This window comes from Fundulus heteroclitus, chromosome 3 (genome assembly GCF_011125445.2).
Source record: "Fundulus heteroclitus isolate FHET01 chromosome 3, MU-UCD_Fhet_4.1, whole genome shotgun sequence".
NCBI classification, from domain to species: Eukaryota; Metazoa; Chordata; class Actinopteri; order Cyprinodontiformes; family Fundulidae; genus Fundulus; species Fundulus heteroclitus.
The window spans coordinates 12,649,022-12,670,531 of record NC_046363.1 but is presented as its reverse complement, the minus strand read 5'-3'; the positions used below and the strand labels follow the sequence as shown (position 1 = coordinate 12,670,531).

General features: G+C 37.8%; 1 protein-coding gene across 1 annotated transcript in view; it reads right to left on the bottom strand.

The window, feature by feature from the left end:
- The window catches only part of LOC118557472 (CUB and sushi domain-containing protein 3-like), a 99,571-nt gene that overhangs the window by 28,265 nt on the left and 49,796 nt on the right, over window positions 1–21,510 (bottom strand). Inside the window, exons 10-12 of the mRNA XM_036127558.1 lie at window positions 11,053–11,177; window positions 10,815–10,911; window positions 8,779–8,883 (exon numbers count right to left, since the gene is read on the bottom strand). Coding sequence (XP_035983451.1) covers window positions 8,779–8,883; window positions 10,815–10,911; window positions 11,053–11,177 — 327 coding nt within the window. The remainder of the gene's footprint in view (window positions 1–8,778; window positions 8,884–10,814; window positions 10,912–11,052; window positions 11,178–21,510) is intronic.

The window sequence follows — 21,510 nt, the reverse complement described above, 5'->3', positions numbered from 1 at the left end:
TCCTCTTCACGTCGTTTACGTCAGTAGAGGGAACATTGAATTCGGGCCGAAAGTTTTATTTACAAGATTAAATTCTGTGACTCGGTCTCTCTATCGATCGCGCAGCGCCTACAAACAGCGCTGCTCATAGTGCTGCGACTCTAAACCGGCTACAAGCACTGATGCGCATGTCACGGCCACACTACTGCTGGGAAAATTGGTGGTGGACGCAGTTTCTTGACAATGCTCATGCACAGAGCTGCGATACTTTTCATTGTGAATCAAACAGGTGCAGTTCATTTTAACGATGCAGTTTTAGCGCGTATTCAGACAGGAACAGGGAAACCGGCGGTGGGGCTGTGGGGAGCTGAGGTGTGTTGCCATGGGCGTGTTTACCTGCTGCGAAACAATTAAGAAATAATTTCTCTGATTAATAACGGCTTTATTGAGCGCTCTGTTATTGTTACTCTGTGCTGCTCTACCAATGTGTTCTCTCTTGCTCGCTCGCTCGTCATCGGACACAAAGCAAGTTTGTATTTTGCGGTGTAAATTATGAGTCAGACTCAGATTTAGAAGCTGGAACGTGAAATAAATAAAGAGAGAACACATCTGGAAGGTCTCTGCTTCAGAGACGTTTTAGGTTCTGGAGGTGTGACCGATCTGAGTGTCTCTTTCTTTCTCTGGCTCCAGGCTGAGCCACCGATGCACCTGAAAATCCTCAGGATTCTGTTGTGTATAACTTTATTGCAGTTTATTCAAATTATGTTCTAATTTTATTTCTATAACCTTTGTTATGATGGTTGTGTTGTTGCAACTGCAATTTATTCATTTCTTTTGAAGATGCGGGTGTGTCTACCGGGTTGACACACCCGTAATGCAAAAATAACACAAACAAGCTCGTGCTTTTTAATGGAAAAACATAAAAAGCAAAAATCCACCTAAAAGCTGTCTTGTACAGGGGTAGATAAGATACATTGTAATTATTTTATTTCAGTTTTAGTTGTGCAGATACTTAATTTCCATGACCTGTAGGACTGTACTGTATTTGCAGAGACCAAAAACACTGCTGCAATCGACTGTCAACATTTTACTGTGACAGCATAAACGTGTTGAATTCATTCAGAAAGTGGGGGAAAATATTATTATTAAACTGTTCTACAGTTTGGAACAACACACAAAAACTATACTTTTATTTATACATTCTATTGTGGACTGTTGTGCACATGTACACACCGCTAAAAGACAGCAAAAATGCATATGACATTACACCCTCATTCAAAGCTACTCAGAGTCAACAAGTTCAAGCAAGTAGGCTGATGGATGTCTGTAAACATGACATGGGAACAGATATAGTCATGCAACATTCAGAACACAAAGGTAGCTCATCAGAGCAAAAAATAGCATGTTGACTCCACTCAACACCTAGGGGAAGTTAGAATATTTGTGTGGGAGGTGATGGTAACCTAAAGGGGCACAGCGCATGAAAGTCCAGGAAAGCATTCACACGCAATAATTCAGCTAAAGACGAGCCATGGCAAAGGAGGAACATGAGAAATCTTTTAATTGCGTGTTTAAATAACAATATTACTATGGAAATTCCAATTGTTATCAAGGATAGCTGGTTCTGCAAGTCACAAAAGCAGTGGAGTTGCTGCCTTAGCATAAGGGTGCCAGGAGGCAAGTGTGACATCAAAGAAGGAAGCCGCTATAAATGAAACAGTTCTGTGCAGTGACCATATGTCCACACTGTAAGGCACAGCCACCCTTCACAATACACTGCTTTGTAAAAGCAGCAAAACCATTTCAAAAAGCAGTGCATTATATTTCGTTCCAGCAGCACTTCCCACAGTGAAATGTGTTTGCAAGATAAGAGAAAGCTTGGGATTTTCTTTCAATGCTTATGGAAACTAAATCTAAATGTGTCCCGTTTATTAGAAATCAACTAAGCTATCCTGCAAGACCTTTCTACATTGTCCAGAGGCGGTTAACAAAAGCCTTGCTGTAGTAAACCACTTCTCTTTTAGCACTAATTTCTGTAATTTGGCAATAAACTGCAGGGGCACCATTTAAACTGCTGTTTAGAAACAAGTGTCCACTAAAATATGGCAAAGGTTCAAACGAAACGGTCTAAATCTTTTGGCATACACCTTTACTTTTTTTGCAGGCCCGATCTTCCTGCTGTCAGAAACTTTACGTGTCCCTGGATAAGCAGCCATCTTTGGAACGAGTCCCAGCCTTGTTCAACACAACTGGTTTTTAAAGAGGAAGCTTTGCCAACTGTCTTTAGCCAATTTATTCTGAACCATGTGTGTCACATGCAGTATCCTGCATCAACGGCAAGGCAGAATGCACCATAAAACAGAGCTTTGTCTGGTCTAGCTTTTACTTTGAAGTGTATTAAACCTACATAAATCTATTAGTTACATGAACCATTTAAATGCATTATGCTAGGGAAGATAATAAGAACTGTTTAGCATTCAAAATAAGTAGCTGGAGGCTTCTAGCAAAAAACAAAAAACTAAAATCAAAGTCAACCCAGGTAGATGCAATAGCCAATACAAGCATTGCAAACACAGAATGGCTTTCCACTGAAGGAGGAATATTGAGGACAAACTAAACGTTGGTACACATGGAGACAAAGATAATTAAGAAACCCCAAGAGTTGCTGTCAGAAAACTGGAAGGGTTAGATGAAGCCGATTAACGGGCAGGTTTCTTTCTAGACTTTTTAATCAAAAGGTGTCTTTATTTACGTATGAATAAAAAAGTTTCATAGTCATAACCATATTCACATAGTCAATCTTTAACCATTCACTAATATTCTTAAATTTAGGTGCCTTTACAATTAGAAAAGGACTGAGAAATCAACTAGTTCAACTTGAGCAGCCCTGACAGATGCTCAGCCTTTTGACAATCCTAGAGTTGAGAACTTGTATCTTTCTATACTACAGTTCTTGAAAAGAAATCGGAATTAATCAAATTAGTAGTGCAATGCTATGCAAATTATTGCCATTAACTGAACACTGAAAATATATCAACTGACTATTTCAAACTGAGCCGAAGTGCTTTTGCCAGTGGGTTGTCTGTGAGCGTAAGACTTGTCAAATTATCTATGACTAGCAGGACATTAGGAGAAAAAAACCTCATATTTTGTCATGTTAAACCACAAACTGAAAATAACTTAAATGAGTCTGTGCTCTACATTTAATCATAGGATTTTTTTTATTAATTATGTAATAATTGTATAATGATTTAAAGCATACACTAGAGAGTCAGTTTTGGATTCAATACTCAATCACACCAGCTTCTTTGATATCTTGTAGGTATTTAGTCTAGCCTAATTCTCATAATTGATGCATCTTTAGGACACCTGCTGTGCATCAAGCTCACACATTGGTGTTTAGTGCATAATAAGACATACAGTACATTGGATCAAAGCTATTTGTCACAATTATGACACAGTGCTTAAGTGCTGGTTTGAAATGATAAAAGACAAAATTACAGAACTCACATGCAGTTAAATAAAAAAAAAATATTGGGACTGATGCTATAGTGAATGCGCAAACATTTTGCTCTTGCTAAATTTTTCAAATAAATGACTACCTAATTAAGAAAGATGTTATTGTATATTCTATAGCCAGCTTTCCTTGGTCGGGATCAGTAAGAGAAACCAGGCATTACAGCTTCCAGCACATGGATTTTCATTAGGTTCTAGAATAAAACAAAGCATAATTCTGAGAGAAAAATGTGTAATAAAATGTTATGAGCACATGCAATAGTGATCATAGAAATAATAATAATAAGAAAGTCTATCTGATGATTTCCAAACAATGGTTAATGGAAAACAGTTCTGGATTCTTCTTGGATACAGAACCAAGGAATGAAACCAGGAACTGATTCAAATATAGCTGAATGAAGGTGATCCTTTCTGTGACATTGAAATGTGAACAGAAACAAACGTTTAAACTATTTTTATGGCATATCATGAAAGCATAACATTATAACCAACCCAAGCTAAAAACATAAAACTACAGAGAGTATCCTGGCAACAGCGCATGCCGGCCATATGGTCCCGTTGCATTAATGTGCATCATGTCTGATTCAATTACAATAAGACCACTTTATGTACGGTTATTCATATCTGGAAATAAAATCTTTAAACTGTACTCTAATTATACTCTCTACACTGAACAGCGTAAACGGAGCCAAACATGTCTTTTGATTATTGGAGACTTAAAGAACTGATTAATTATTGCACTACCTAAAAGGAATCAATATAAACCAGGGCAGACTCCATGGACCACAGTATATTGCATAATTTAGGATTCACTTGTTAACTAATTATGAGAAAATACCAAGCTAGTTTTTAATAACACCCTTCCATCTGTATTAAGCCCTGTAAATATTGGACAAAGACTGCAGCACAACATTATAATCAGTCAGAGGTCTTCTAGGCTGCATCAGAAATTCAGTGGGCTCTCCATTACACATAATTGAGCTTGACAGTTTCCATAACTGTTTGGAGCACTTGCAAACATTCTTTAGGGAGGTTGTGCCGGTTTAATATTGAGTTGGCAGCTTATGAAGATCCCTAGTTAATCATGAAGAAGCCTGGTAGAAACCACTCTGGGAAATAGAACCCCAAAGCTGGAGAAAACAATGCACACCTCCAAATTGCACATAGACTCTGCCTTAGTGGTTTCCAGGAGAGTGAAGGAAGTTGTAAGTTTTTAAGGCTAAATGCAAAATGTGTTTGTTGTGCTGTGAAAGACAAGCTTTGGCATTGTATTGAGCAATAAGGAAGGGGGAGATTATGAGGAAAATGTGTGAGTTGCAGATCTTACGGTTTATAATATACCTTTATAATTGTCATAACATAGCTTATTAAAAACTACTTTAAGGCTTCAGAGCCTCAGGATACAATTATTGTGCAAGATGAGAAACCTTTACTAATCGGAAAACCCCCTGACCTGCATCCTTTCCCTCTGCTAAGATGATGAGCATGGTGATGATGTTTGATCCTATAAACAAGGCAATCCTCCAACTTAAGACCATGTTGGAGTCACAAAAATCTTCCAATTATACAGGAAATGATTGCATATTCTGAAGACACGACTTAATCCAGAATTTTACCCATGGCATAATGGTAAAAGGGCCTAGAATGGAGTAGATAAAAAAACTTTTGTTAATTACAAAGACCCAAGATTGTCCTGTAACTGAAGCATGATAATTTTTTGCCTTTACGAATTTCCTTTGATTCTGCAATGTTCAAGTGGTGATAGAGGTCCTGTAGACTGTGGGGTATTCATAATCAGGTGTGAAGGGGGCCTTAGGAAGGGTGAGTTTAAATGCCCTGTATCTAATATGTTGTAGTAATGGGTAATAGACATGGTTTTTGTAACTGGTCCCACTGGAATTCAGCAATTACACAAAGAGGAATTTCTGAACAGATGGCTCACTGGTTGGCTCTTCCCTGTTGTGGTTTTCTTGCTTTTATGCTCAGCATTTGGAGCATTATAATGTAACAAATGTAGGGTGTGTAAAAATGCTTCCAGCAAGTGAACAAATAGTATATAAAGGATACAACCAAGTAAATATTAGAACAAGGTGTTGCAGGAATTTAACCAATAGTTCTCTTGGTCAAATGCATTTTTTTCACATTTTCTGTAAGGATCCCCAGGGGTCTGATTACTTCTTGTAGCTCCCTGGGAATCCTGCAGTTGTTGATTTTTATAGCCTTTAGTATTTTTTATCATATGGTAAATAATACTAAAATATGTTTCTATCTTGTTTCTATCACTAATTAACTTGTGTTCTTGAAGATATTGCCTGCCTGTAAGCTTCGGTTCTTCAACATTAAATCATACTCTTTAAAGCATGCCTTGTCCAAGTTCTTGTCTGCACTTAGTTCCACAAACCAAAACCCAACTCATGACACTTGCACACTTTTTTGAAGCCATGGCATACCTAGATTTAAGATTTTTTTTTTATTTTAACCAGGTCTTAAAATAGATAGATAAAACCATATATTAGCGAAATATGACACTTCAGAAAACTAAAATTTATGGTTATTTTCTTATTCCTAAAAAGCTGGATAAATTCTATGATTTTTAGGATGTATTTGCTGCATAATCAGACTTTGTATTAATTCAAATGCATAGTTTCCCTCAATTGAGTTTAGGTAAAGCTGCTACTAGGCCATGTATGTTAGTAACAAAAAAGGAAGGGCCTAGTTTTAGCAATAGAATTTGCACAGGATACAGTCAGTGCAAAAAGTAAAGGTTACATTACAGTAAACATATTGGGTAAATGTCATGCTGTTATCAAGGCCCAAATGTGTTACTTTTAAAGTAGTTCTAAAGTGGTATTTCTATGAAACTATTATCTTTAACTTACAAATGTGATCTTGCTTCCAAACATTTTGACCTGTAATATCTTAGACTATGCCATCTTCATTCAACAAACAAACAAACAAAAAAAAATACACCAAAATGTGAAACGAGTCTAGCTCTCATTGGATGCTACTTCTTCAATTGACAGTCGGAGGGTAGGTAGCACAATTTGGCTGGTTTATACTATTTTTTAATGGTCAGCAAATTTGCTCTCCAATAACTGAGCTTTCGGTAGTTCAACATATACTTGACTGGCTATTATGAGTGCCATAAAATATTGTTGTAAATGAACATTGTAAGCAATAACGATCTTCATAGGTAGGGTTATGAATTTACTGGTCATAATCAAAATAATTTGGAGTCCATCATTTTACAATGGAAAACATTCAGCTGGCATTTGCCTTTTCCAGGGTGGTCTTGAGACAGAATAGTCTTCTCAGTCACTCATGTTAATATAAAAGTCTATGACAGGAAAATTACAAAACACATAAGTGAGGCTTTTAAGGATGGGCTGCTTGAAGAAAAACAACCCAAAAAAACATGGTTTGGTTTATGCTTATATTCACATCTAAGAAACTACAAGTTTTCTGGAACAATGACCTTTAAACAACAAATCAATGTGGAAACAAGCAATAACGTGCAGCAACACATTTGACAAAAGCACAGCCAGTCAGTATCGGTATCTTGCTAAAACACTCAATGCTAAATACTAAATCATTTGAGTCAAATGTGAGACTATTATGTCAGACAACTGGAACTGAGTCATGATTCCTGGCACAGGAGGAAAATCTAAATCACAATAGCTAAAAGATTAAAGAATCAAGCTGGTGCGATGGTCCAGTCACATTCCCAGACCTCAACCTGATTAAAATGCTGTGGTGGGCCTGGCAGCTCTGTGCAGATGAATGGCAGCAAGCCTCAAAGAGCTGAATCAATGTTTTATAGAGGTTTATGCCAAAACTCCTCCACAATAGCACAAGAGAATGACAAGGTCATACGACAAACAGTTGCTCAAAGTTAGAGCAGCTAAACATTGTTCTACAAAAAATTTGTTTTTACACTTCTTCTAAATTTGGACGTAGCTTTTATATAATGAAATATACAGTATACATGTTTATATAATACTGGTGCATGGTTACAAATAAATGGATCTGTTATTTAGAAAGAAAGAAAACAGGACAATTATCATGCACCACACAGTGCTCCTTCACTTTGCAACAACAAAGGTTTATAAATCTAAAAGATGAACAGGTATTTTAAATCTTGTCTTTAGCCCATTAAACTGTGTTAAATGAGTGTCTGTCTGTAAATTAATTATTTGATAAACTTAATTGTTGTACACTAAAAAGCAGTTTTATTCAGGTATTGAAGGGCTTTGCACATATATTGCAGCAGCTTCAAAGTGAGCAGCAGATACAGAAAGCTAACTGAGAAATACGGCAAATGGTGCAGGGAGCAAGATAGAAAATAGTTAGACATTACTACCAAATATCTCCATGCAATACAAAAGATGCACAGATTGACGTATGCTGACGATAAAATCATTCCTAACAGTGTTGTGTTGCTGAGGGACTTTTATGACTGCACTCTAGCAATAAATTTGTGAAGTCTGTTCAACTGAACTGAGATCAGCTGTTGTGCGAGCAAGAGTGTTAGAAGAGAAATCCCTTCGTGTCTTTCTGGAGTTCTCATCCTCCCATAATTCATGTAGATGTTTATAACACATCGCAGTGAGCAGTTAACAGCAGGTTTTTAAGACATCCTAGTAAATTTTAATAGTACCTTGTTGATTTAAAAAAAACTCAGAATCACAAATTTCAGAAGCAGATAGAGGAAAACATGATTTAAAATCCATCTGATGGATACACAAGGGGAAGAAAAGCACTTAGTATGTCAATAGATGTGGACTGTTTTATTAAGAATAGCCCTTATTCTCATTTGCACAATTTTTGACTTGAGGGGATGCAGTAAATGAGTCACTCCACAGGGACCAGACACTCTCTTTAAATGTTAGTACACAATGCTACTTAAAAAAAGAAAAAAAAAAAGAATAGCCTCTGAGTGAATACCCCACTGAGAGATGAGCAAATTCAGGTCATAAAGGAAAAGGGGATGTGAGTCCAGTAACTTGAGGCCATGCAAGAATATAAAAAGCAAATCCACCGGGGAATACCAGGCTGGAACAGAAAAGATGCAGACACAAACACTTGAAATTAAACTATAAAGAGAGTAAAAAAAAAGTACACACTCTGCTCTGCTTCCTGCCTAATAAGTGTTCTATCTATGACTGACTGTACTTTCCAGACCGGCTGCACCACTTATTTATTTTACCCTTGAGCAGCAGCTGTAAGTTAAAGCAGGCAAACAAAGACAAAGTTACAAGCAAGCACACATGCCATCTCTCATACCTGTGTACTCCAAGTGGAAACCAGCAGCAGATACACTGATGTCAGACTGGAAGGTCAAGTACAGGTTGTTGGATGTACTGTTCAGCAGTTGGGGGATTGTTGTACCTGTATCATAGAATATAGAGAACACATGCACAATCAATCTACAATCAAGTTTGCAAAACATGATTACCTTTAAAAAGCAAAAATGGCTTAAATAACACAAATTTATTAGTACAGTCCTAACTACGATTTTGTGAAACAACAGCAATAACATGACTAAGAATTAAACATTGTCATGTTTCTTGTGCTAAAGCTTATCACAGTTTTATGTTACCAAAATGCAACTTATTTGAGTTCATGTGGTTTAATTAGATTTTGCCAGAGGGAGGGCTGGATTTTATCTGGTAGAATGGAGCATGACGACTTGTAGTGGTACATGTCGGGGGTTACCACTCAAGAAAAACGTCACACCCAAGTTGAGCGTGTTCTAGTTGTACGTATGTAATGATGTGATGTAATTTTGATGCCTATCTTGGCCAGGTCTCCCTTGCAAAAGAGATTTTTAATCTCAATAGGTATAACCTGGTTAAATAAAGGATAAATAAAATAAAATAAAAAAGACCCCAGAAAGATCCACCGTTTCGCATCAGTCACCACTCTCTCACCTCTGGGGAATACTCTGCATCACGTCATCTAACTCGCTCTAGAATTACTAGCTCTACCTCACACGTCACCTGTGGGGCATAACCATTAATACCACTGAACATCTGGTGTCAGCTTCATCACTCTGACACACATTTTACCTCTAGAACATTCCCAACAAACTCCTCCTTCAAGATAACTCCTGCACCATTTCTCTTTCCATCCACACCATTGCAGAACAGCTTAAACCCTGCTCCTAAGCTTCTTAGCCTTGTTACCTTTCCACCTGGTTTCCTGAACACACATTACGTCCACCCTCCTCGTCTGCATCATGTCAGCCAACTCTCTGGCTTTTCCTGTCATATTGCCAACCTACTCTCAGTCCTACCCTCCTGCCTTTCCTAATCTCTCTCTCTCTCTGCCTATGGACATATCTTCCTCCTTCCGTTCTTTGCTGACCAAGAGTAGCCCGCTTTCCACCAGTACCCCATCAATTCACCAGCACCAGTGGGGGTTGTTGTTAACCTGGGCCTCGTCCGATCCGGTATCAAGATTCATTTATTGTAAATTTGGTAAAATTTTTTACGCCAGACGTCCTTCCTTTAGTAAGGATCGTGTTTCCTTCATGTTGTTCTGTTATCATGCAAATTAATTTATCTACACTTTGGGCCTTAAGACAGCTAAATGAAATCCTGAAATCCCACAACAGCATTCACTTACTATAGAAAACTAACACGTTTGGCCTCACTGACGTCAGAGATATCTTTTCAGGGACATGTTTTCAGAAGTAGGATTGAATACATTTTGACTTGCAGTGTAATGATAATAATGCTTATTTTCAGGCAGGGTTAATACTGATTTCTAGCCATATATAATGTTTTAACCTTTTCAATCTGCATTTATGCTATGCCTGGCTGGAGCTGTACCAGAGAGCTATTTCACTATTCAAAGAGCTTTGTTCTAAATGAGATATTCACCTCTTCAAAAATTTGACAGCTCATCTCATAAAACTGATATTGTAGCAGAAGTCATTATGCTGCACCAGTACCTCCTATTGTAGGATTTAACATCTAAAATGGTGGGATAGCCTGTTTCTTGTTGGTCACCATATGGCAAGTGCACAATTTTCATTAATGGAAGCCCAGTAGCAATGCTACATCTGTAAAATTCCTGCCTGAAATGGGGCTCATATAATGAAAATATCTACCGCAAAGACAGCCTTGTGGGAGGGAGATGGATTTTTTTCCCTCTTCTCTCTTGACTTCTTAAACTGGATTTTATACAGCCTTCTCAAAGGACATGCCAAATGTCATCAACCTCATCACCACATCCGTCTGCTGCTAGAGTTTTGTGACATGTGATTGAAATTCAAGTGGGAACTGACAACTAAAATTTAGCTTTATCAGATTTACCCGAGTAGCTCCCAAGCCTTGGAGCATTGCCATCCACGCCGTCAAAAAAGTCTAGTGAATCCCAGTTATGTTCCGTCGCAAAGGTCACAACCTGGATCTGAATAAGAAAATAGGATTAGTACAACTGCAAAGCAAAAATATGTAATGTGTAGTTCATTTCAAAACAAAGAATCCTCTTCCAAAACCTTTTTTTAATTAAGTGTAATGAAAAAAGAAATCTGCATGTGAATGTTCTCACTTGTATACCCGCTCCCTCAGGAACAGTTATTCTCCAAGCACAGTTCAGATAATTTGAGTATGGCTCAGGGTATCCAGGAGAGAGGATGGTTCCTCGACGTTCAGTTAACACTCCACCACAGGGAACTGGACAGAAGACAACACAGCGGGAAAGAAACAGACGAAATAGAGAGATGGGTCAGTAGTGATCACAGTGAGGGGACAGAAAATGGTTTAAGATTCAAAGCATCTTGGAAAAAGTAAATACACCTCTTAAACATTTTTAACACTTTAATTTTACTTTTTAGAGATTTTGTGTGTTAGACAAGTAGTGCATAATTACGAAGTGCAAGGAAAGTTCTAAATAATTTTTAGTCAAATATTCTGAAAAGTTCATCTCCAATACTTTATAGTACCACTTTGTGCTACGATAACAGTCACAAGTGTTGTGGGATATGTAGTTTTTTAAAATGTTTTCATCTTCCTTATGGTAGAAAACCATTGGCATAGAATTAGTCTTAGTTTTACTCCAAACTGTTTTTTTGTCCCCACTCAGGCTAAAAAGTTAAATTGTGAGTTATTTGAGAAAAGCACATAGTTCAAAATGTTTGCTTTGTCTCCTGCATGGTTTAAAGCAAATAATGCCCTTCTTTCAGTCTGTTTAAGCATCTATCTATCTATCTATCTATCTATCTATCTATCTATCTATCCACATGTAGCTCGATCATGACCTTTTACAAAAGAGCGTCTACAACCGTATGCATTTATACACGGCACTTAGGTCAGCTGAGTAGAGTACTGCTGAGGATGACTATTCGTGCTTTTACTCTCAGCTTTTAATCAACTTAGGCCTTCACTGGAGTTGATTTGTATTGTGTAAGGCTGCAAAAAATGTCTGAGCCATATGTGGGAACATTGCATCAATTAAGGTTAATTTGACAATAACTGAATGTTGTAAAAGTGTTTTCTGAAGAACCAGCGCAAAGTGAAATAGATAGAATTAGCCAAGATCCACGTTGTTGTGACAACCATATGGCCTGGCTGATGCATTCCATTAAGAAACAAATTTTAAAACCAACTCTTGCTGGCACCAGAACTGCATCTTCCTCCACTACACCTGATTTATATATTTTAAAGAGTCTAGACCGGCTTTAATCAGATGTATTGTTCTTTAGTTACAGCTTAGATATTGTGATTATAAAATAGAGGAGATCAAATATTCCTGATTCTTTAGAGCACTAAAGAAGCCCACATTGGATCCAGTGAGCATGAAAGTGATAGGGAAATTAAATCTTGCATAGTTTTGCAGCCAGAAAGAGAAAAGTTGTTGTAGATAAGCATTTTTGTCTGTTTGCAGGTTCATATATATTTCAAAACTATTATCAGTGTGCTGGCATGTAACATAACATAACATAACTTATAGAGGTGATTTAAGCAGCATTGTGTAATTTACTAGTGGCACACTTAGACAGAAGGTTTGAAGAACTGCAAACTGGAAAATGACCAGATTCTTACAACCAAAGGTTCCAGAAACAAGCATAGTCCTCATCACTTTTTGCTTCAGCATTGGCATCAGCAGCAGTATCCAGCATGGCTTGATCCTTATTGGATTTAAATTCTGGCTTAAACAAATATGGCACCACCCAAACTCTTACTCTGTCTGATGCTTATTTGATTTCTTCTACTTTATACGCCTGGGGGAACAGTGTCTGACAGACGAGCTGGAAATGTTTCCAAATCCACTTTGGAATGTGTCAAAAGTAACTTATCCACTGAATTGTTTAAAAAGTCCAACTGCTCACCTCAAAACTTGCTGCCCACTGGTGATCCCTGTTCCCTAGTGTCACAATCTTAATGCCCCTTGTGATGTCAGTGACCCAAATATACTAGATGTGGAAATAGTCAATTTTGTTTTTCTTGAATCGCTCTTTGATTTTCCTTGTAAAACAAAGAAACCATGAAGTAGAAATTCATACTCTATAACTGTACAGTTGTTTGTGAAAGAAAATGTGCCGTTTGTTAGAAGCTTTGAACAGCTGTGCAACAAAGCTGTGAGCTTTTGGGAAAAATAAGTGAAAAGATGCTCCTACTTTTGGAAAATCCCTTAAAATGTGTAGAACAAAAAATGTGACATGAATGTTTACTTAAAATATATTACAGGAGAATATCTGAGACATGGGTAATTTCTTAGAAATAAAAATCAGCCAAGTACAGCAACTGAAACTGGAATTTTCCTCTTTTAGTCATCAAACTTTCCAAAAATTTCAAATATTGTGTGTCATCAGGAGCAGCACTCTGGCCTGGCCCTCCTCCACTCCCTCAGACTGAGACACTTTAATTGGTCTTGGGAGGGCTCTTTCAGGACAAGACTCAGTGGTTTAAAAACAGGCACTGTGTGACTCTGTTTACTTGTTGACACCTTCGAGCAAGTGTTTGAGCCAACTGTGAAGTCCATGGTGTGGGTATGCTGAGCATGAATCAGAATTCTGAGAGCTTGGACAGTGATGACTTGGTTCAAATTCAGAAGTTATGTTCTATGTTTATCAGATGCTGTTGCTTTTTTCCCCAGTTTATCCAAGGACAAAAAAACAAAAACAAAGCTGTGTTTGAATTCATCTTTGCTTCATCCATCTATAATTATTTTTACCAACCAAAACGACTTAAACATGTAAAATATCAACATCAACGACATTGCTTTAAATATGAGAAACCCTTGAATTCCAATTTTTTTGACATGAAAAACATCAACATATGAAAGTTAATTACTCTCCATGAAAGACTGACTGAGCATCACAAATCCTTTTGGGGAAGAACATTGAATTATTCAAAACTCTTGTTTAAATTCACCAAAATAACCCTAATCTAAAGTTTGTTTGTTATTTTGTTCTTTTGTGTGTGTGAAATCAAAAGCAAACCTACGCTGCATTTTTAGCCAGATCAGTCACAGCAGGCTAAGAAAATGCAAATTTGTCTTTTAAAACAATGCATGAAGCTGTCATACCCAATAAAGACTGCTTGAGTAATTGAGTATAGTGTGTTTTCCTCAAGCCCCTATAAGAATATATCCATTATTCTGAATGAGTACACCGTCGCTGAGAGAGATGCTGCAGCCAGATTCAATCTGGAAATAAAAATCACTGTGTTTGAAATGAAACTGCGCGTGCCATGGCTATTCCCTCACCGCTTGGCAGGAAACTCTGATGAACCCTCGGTTGAAATCTCCTGCACTTACCGTCTTGGATTATTTGCTAGCTGGCATGGGGCCGTATTTCAAGAGGTTTTGCTTCACTTCATCATAGCTATGCATCTTTCCAAAGCAGCCGTGTGGGTTTCTTTGTGAGACCCAGAGCATGGCTTTCTAACGGCACATATTTGGAAAAACAGCATGTAGAGAGAGAATGAAAATCATATCTAAAGTGAGAACGTGGTGAGTGCTCAACTGTGGGCCGACTTCTATCTGCACACGTGTCTCAAGACTGGCCAGTCACGCGACTATATAAAGAGAGATATTATCCTCTCGGGTGTGAGGAGTCATAGTTTCACATAAATTGTGTAGTGATTCTAGCAGGGGTCTTCAACTCCAGTCCTAGAGGTCCGGTGTCCCGGAGCTTTTGTGTTCCTGGTCTAACACACCTGAATAAAATGCCTTGTTCTTATTTTACAGCAATCCCATTATGTTTTGGGTTTATTTAAGGTTATTTTTTTGTCTTGGCCTAACTTTAATCTTTAAACAGTGAGGGACGCTTGAAAAATTAGTGTGTGTGTCTCTGCAAATGTTTGACCTCCATGTGACTTCGTGTGGCTTTCTAATTGGTTACTTAAAGATTCTCCTTCGACGCAGCTTTCTGTGCCCATGGCCAGTTGGGGCTTTTTCTCCCCAATCAAATTAATTCATGATACGTGTCACTCTAAGTCATAAAACTGGCGGCTTAGACCCGCATGTGTGAATGTCACTCACATGGAAATAGAAGAGTCAGAAAACAACAAAAGGACAGTAGATCACAGTACAGTACAAAAACAACTGGTACCCCTTAGCTCGAGATGTAAGGTTTTCATAGTAATTTAAAGCAGCGATATGTAACTTTTGACCACTAGGGTGCCCAGACCAGGAGGTTCCAGGTTTATCGCCACTGTAGGCCACTAGCATGTGGTAGTTCTCTTGTTTAAGGGGTGCTCTAGATCACATGACTTTCTGTGTGACAGATCCGTGCCTCTCACGTTTTCTCAGGTTTTTTAGAAGGGCAGCCCACAAAGACCATCAATACATGTTGATTGTTGTATATTGACATGGAAAATAGAATAATATATCTCAAATTAGGCTAACATGTGGGTCGAAAGTTACCTATTGGGGCTTTAAGGTTGTCCAGTTGTCATCTTTATTTAGCCCATAAAAACATGTTAAGAAATCTTACGTTTAATAGGCAACAGACCCATTTCAAATTTAGCAAAAGGGTTACGCATTAAGATGATGAAAGTCAGACCAGACTGGGCTATTTCATCATCTCCAACCACTTTTCAATTAAATTCAGACATACAAAAACACTATGATCATCTGTCAAATAGTGTGTTCTCTAGACCCTTAAACAACACACCTGAATCGTATGATTAGTTCATTACCAGGCCTCTGGAAAACTTGGTCATGTTAGGATACATCTAAAAAGTATTAGAATATTGCGTAAAAGTGCAGTTTATTTACCAGTCATCTCAGAAAGTGAAACTCTCATATAGATTCATTACATAGAGTGATATATTCCAAGCCTTTGTTTCTCATAATTGTGGCTTACATATAATGTAAACCCAGTGTCAGTGTCTCAGAAAATTTTAATACTGTGAAAAAGTTAATTACTGAACACTCGTGCTGTCACACCCTAATCAGCTGATCAACTCAAAACACCTGTAACGGTGTCCTGAGCCTTTAAACTGTCTCTCACTCTGGTTCAATAGGCGATACAATCATGAAGAATGATGATTGAACAGATGTCCAGAAGACAGTTATCAACACTTTTTACAAGGCGGGTAAGTCTTGAAAGGTCGTTGCTGAAGAACCTGGTTGTTCCCAGAGTTCAGCATCCAAGCAGAACTTCACAACAGAAAATTAAGTGGAAGGAAGAAGTCTGGTAGGGTAAGGTCCCCCAGCAATAGGGAGAACCGCAGCCTTGAGAGGACTGTCAAGCAAAATCCATTCAAGAATTCGGGAGTGCTTCACAAGGACTGGATGGAGGCTGTAGTCGGTGCACCAAGAGCCACTAATGCCTTGCAACAACAAGGTCCTGGTTCAACCCGGGATCTTTCTGCACGGAGTTTTTGCATGTTCTCCTTGTGCATGCATGGGTTCTCTCTTTATGCCCCTAGGTGTGGTTGTGTGCATGCATGGTTGTTTGTCCTGTGTGTCTCTATGTTGGCTTGTGATGGACTGGTAACCTGTCTAGGGCGTACTCTGTCTCTTGTCTATTGACTGCTGGAGATGGGCACCAGCACCCTGAAACCCTGCATGCATAAGCAGATATAGAACATGGATGTATTCTGTTTTTATTTACGTTCCATCCTGTATGGTGGGGCAGTAACTTGATGGTGGTGTTTGACAATCATGTTTGAGACGAGGGCACTGTTCAAAGTAAAGATAATCTTAGATTGTCCTTTCCACCCTCTACACAAGGAGCTGATCAGCTGGATCATGTTCAATAAATGGTTCATACCACCACACTGCACAACTGAGAGACATGGGAAATCACTGTAAAACTCCATTTCATCATGCATACCGTGTGTACTTTAACTAGAAGCAAATTGGACATATCTAACAATTACCTAAATTACTATTGATGTTTGTTTGTGCTATATTTTAGTCTTATTCTATTTTACTAAATTTTCTCTAATACTTTGACATGTTTTTAAGATGAATCTTTCCATGTGGGATCAATAATGTCATATGATTTTGCTTCTTAAACCATTGCTTATCCTTTTCTGATAAGTGGTATGACATTATCCAGCTGAAATAGACAACAGTATCCATTATACCTGCTTTTTGGTGAGCAGCCACATATGCAACAAACTGCAATGCACTTTCTTCTGACGCCTTTCTATCAGAATCATAAACCTCTTAAGCAATGTCGGCTACAACTGATCAGTTGGATCGGATCGATGGGCCAGTTTTCACTCTCAGTTTGCATTTACGAGCTTTGTATACCCATAACTTTGTCAATGTCTCACAACTGTTCCCTTTTGGCCTTTCGCTCAGATAGTTGGCCATTTTTTCTGCTTCTAAGAAAAGACATGTTACGAAATCAACAGTTTTGCCTAATAGAGCCTCCACCCAGAAAAAAGGTCCTATGATGAAATCTTTGGTATTCACATCACCTGTCATTGGTCGTAATTTTATGTAGATCTCACAATATCTCTTCCAAAACAGAGGGTTTGTGTGATCTCATGCATTGTGGTTTTATGCTCTTGCTGAGTTGCATACATTTGGTTTTCTAAATTTTCCTTTAATAAAAAAACAACAACTTCAGTAGCCAGGATGAAATGATCACTGGTTTAAATGATCAACACAGAGAAAGAACTGTATTACTGCAGTTGGTTAAAAATAGTTACATTTGAAACTATATTTAGTGATCGTGGTTTTATAATTTAGAAAACAAAATTAGTTTTTTGATCATCCATCAATTGCATTGTCTCAGCTGTATCACAGACAATGCCAGCAGAAGGCAGTGGAAGTAAGGCAGGGATATTTAAACCACCTAAATGTTTTACATGTAGCTGTACTCTGTATTTTGCAACTGCACAAAGAAGACTTTTTGAAGATGTTTAATCCTAACTACATGCAGAGGGAGACTACAGGAGCAGTCACGTCCTCTAACTGCTTCTAGTTTCCTAGTGGTTAATGGCTGCTGTTGAGTAAGTAAACATTGTGCTAAATGATCTGGTTTGTCTGTTTAACTACTTACCAGCTCGTTATATTTTATTTGACTCTCAGCATTGTAACTGGGTGTCTTGTCACACTCGGCTTAGCAATCAAAAGATGCATGATGATCTATGCCTCTACTTTTAGCATGCAAATATGGCAAATATTAACAATAAGCACCTTATCCAGGTAGAAAGTGCTCTGAACTTTAAATAGCACAAAGCTAATTCAAACGCATACTGTATTCTCTGTAGTGATTAAAATGCACCTATCTAAATCCAATGCAAACTCTTGACCCAATAGCAATACTGATTCTAAATTATATACACAAGACACCTGTTAAACCTTAGGAGGATGCCACACTGATGACTTTAGACACAAAAGCAGGATCTCAACATGCAGGATATGTACATTTAGTGGTTGTAACAATTTGTCATTTGAAATGACGACATAAAAAGCATCAAACAAAATACTGTTTTGTAATATTATTTGGCTAAAATTGATAGTCTTTGATCAATGGTAGTATGTGGGAAATGTAAATGGGGGAGGGAAGACACTATAAGTCATGTCTCTCTTGGGGTAGGGTTCATGTACCGCTCGTGTCTTGTTTGTTTATGTCTGAGTTGATGCAGGGGAAACCTGTCACTCCTGCTCGTCCCTTACAACACTGGGAGTGACAGAAGCAACACAGTGTGTGTGTGTGTGTGTGTGTGTGTGTGTGTGTGTGTGTTTTCCTTTATTCCCCTTTAAAAAGGTAAAAACCCTGACTTATGTTTTATAGTTATATTTTTGTTTAATGAGTTTAGCAAACAAGCAACAAGTGCTTGTAGTAATCTTAGCAGTTTAAGTAAATGCAGCTTTGTTTTAGAGTTATGTTTACCATAGTTTCCTTGCTAGATGTGCCTTGTGGCACAGATGATGTTGCTGTGGAGGCACAACCACTAGTTATGTATCGTTCATGAATGATTCATTCAAAAGACTAAATCATTTGAGTGAACAAACTGAACCGAATCATCATTAACTGATTGGTACATTTCTCAGTACAGTTGAAGGGGAAGTCAACGCACGTCCCGTTCAGTACTGGAACTTCCATGATCTGTCGCGCTAGTGAATTTGAACACTTACTACTCAGTGATCCATTCTACAGTTTTCTCTTGCGAGGGATACGGTGTCATGCCACAGGGAATGAAATCAGTTTTTTTCAAGCTAACAATTACGGGTCAACCAACATGAAAACAAACGTGCACATGCACACACACTTGTTGTCACAATCCCTATTATCCTAACAGAGAGCGATGAAGCTGAGGGCAGTGAACTAAGCCTGGTGTGAACAAACGAACCACTTTGATTCGTGCAGTATGAGAATCTTACTGAAAGTGCAGCTGATAATACACTGTTTTATGTAATTCATATTTTTCTGTGGTATCAGGAAATATATATTTTTCAGAAGTAATAGATTTTTGTTGTACCTTTATCCAATGAGCAATGCATTACAGAAGAAATTACCAAATCTTTCGGTGAGGGCTGGACTGGATTTGAAATGTGGTGCACCCCGTGATTGGCTGCAAATGGGTCCCCTCTCTTACAAGGAAGTACTGTGTTTCTTTGTTCATGGCCCAGACAAAGCAGGCAGTGATAATGTTTGATCCAAAAGTTGTATTTTCAGACATATATTTTCCTTTTTCCATCTGAGCTGACTGATTTCCGGTTGCTAGAATTTCAATATAAGGTAAGGAGAGGGCCTTAAAAGTCTGTTTCATCTGTTATTACTTGTTTGAACTGTAAAGAAACTAATGTTTTATAAATAGCACACTTAGTGTCACTAAAGCCATGTTTATTGCCTATTTTAAATGTAAAGGATACATAATGCAGTTAAAGCTCTATGAATAGCATATTAAATGTGACCTAAGTCATGGTAATTGCCTAATACAACGTAAGGAAACAAAAATGCACTTATATGAACTCAATGATTCAGTGGATGACTCATTTGAATGAATCATCTTAATGTACTGATTCTAGTCATGCAGTACACTCAAAAGAACCATGGTGCCCATCACGAATAATCACAGTGTTTATGTGCAATGTTCAGCACTCAGGGAAGATGTATTTCCTAATTTTAATATTAGTATATTGTTTTATATGAATAAAATAGTCCCGTTAATAGCTATAATTGTACAAGTCTAGTTAGATATGTATGCTACATATGTAATTCTGATTTATGCTTTCATAAAGTAGCATGTCAGGGGTGCTGCCAGGAGTTTTGGGTCCCCCCCCCCTCTTTACGGCACCCCATGTACCATGTAAACACACACCTTATAAATGGTGCTTGACTTTTGTGGTCTCCTGCTCATGCTGAAGATATGATATACAAGTCTTGATTTGTGTTGCTACAAAGATATCTTGAGCAGCTAATATGCTGTGTGATGTGATTCGATGTTTATTTGGTAATTGTATTCCTTTTTTATGTGGTTATGTAATGCTGAAAATTGTTCTTGAAACAACATTACAGCACTGCAAGCAACATAAGCAACACAGTGTTTGTGTTTGTTCTTCTTTATTCCCCTTTACAGAGGTGTAACACAGACAATGCTATGAAAAAAACATGTTAACAGTTTATAAGCAAAAAAATAATAATATTTGGGGGTGAGTTAGCCTTTAAGGTCTCTGAAACAAATTTGTTTTTTGCATCCATGATTGACCTGGCTCTTTGCAACAGCACAAACCTACTGAGGGGGTTGATGTTGTATAAACTTACCAACCAGTAACACTAGCAAATAACTGCTGATAGAATTTGAAAAGTGAGGAGCCAGCCAGCAACATCCAAACTACAATTGTGTGTGAAAGTTCCACCACTGCTTTCAACTATAGGCCATGATGTATGAATCATGCCTATAAACAAGTTTGTTTTGTCTATTCTGATTCAGAATGATTCAGAGCCCCAAACCCTGTCTTAATACTCAGTCCAGTATATCAGAGATGACACATGAAGAAATGAAGCAAACAACCAAGTATGCATACTCATGCTAACATGTATGTTTTGGAAATGTTAGAAAACACTTGCGCAAGTAGATGGAGGACATGGAAACCTCATACACATAAAACCCTGGACAGACTTCAACAGTAAATTCTTAGGTGAAGCAAGCTTTAAGACCCTGATGCTGGTTTTGCTAAAATTGCTTTTGTGGCCTTTCTTTATGGCATCAAAACAGCCTGTCACTTATAGATTTGGTGCTTTGACTATAGACATCTAAATGTTGAAACTGCAGATAACTGAATCAATATTAATTTCTTCAATTCGGTCTCCCCTTCCAACACTGTTTCAGAAAATACTGTCATCTTTAGAATATACCAACAGCCTTTTATTGATCAGATACGTGGTTTGTCCTGTAAAGCATAATGGGAGAGAGGTCAAAATATTGAAAAAATAGGAATTGTCTTTACATATATAGCAGTAAGATAGAAGCTTGGCAATAACTTGAAATGGATTGAACAAACGTTTCTGGCTGATTTCTGATCTCCATTTATGTAATTTTTTTAATGTAAACTTTGATGTAACCAAATCAATTTCATATAAGAATTCTA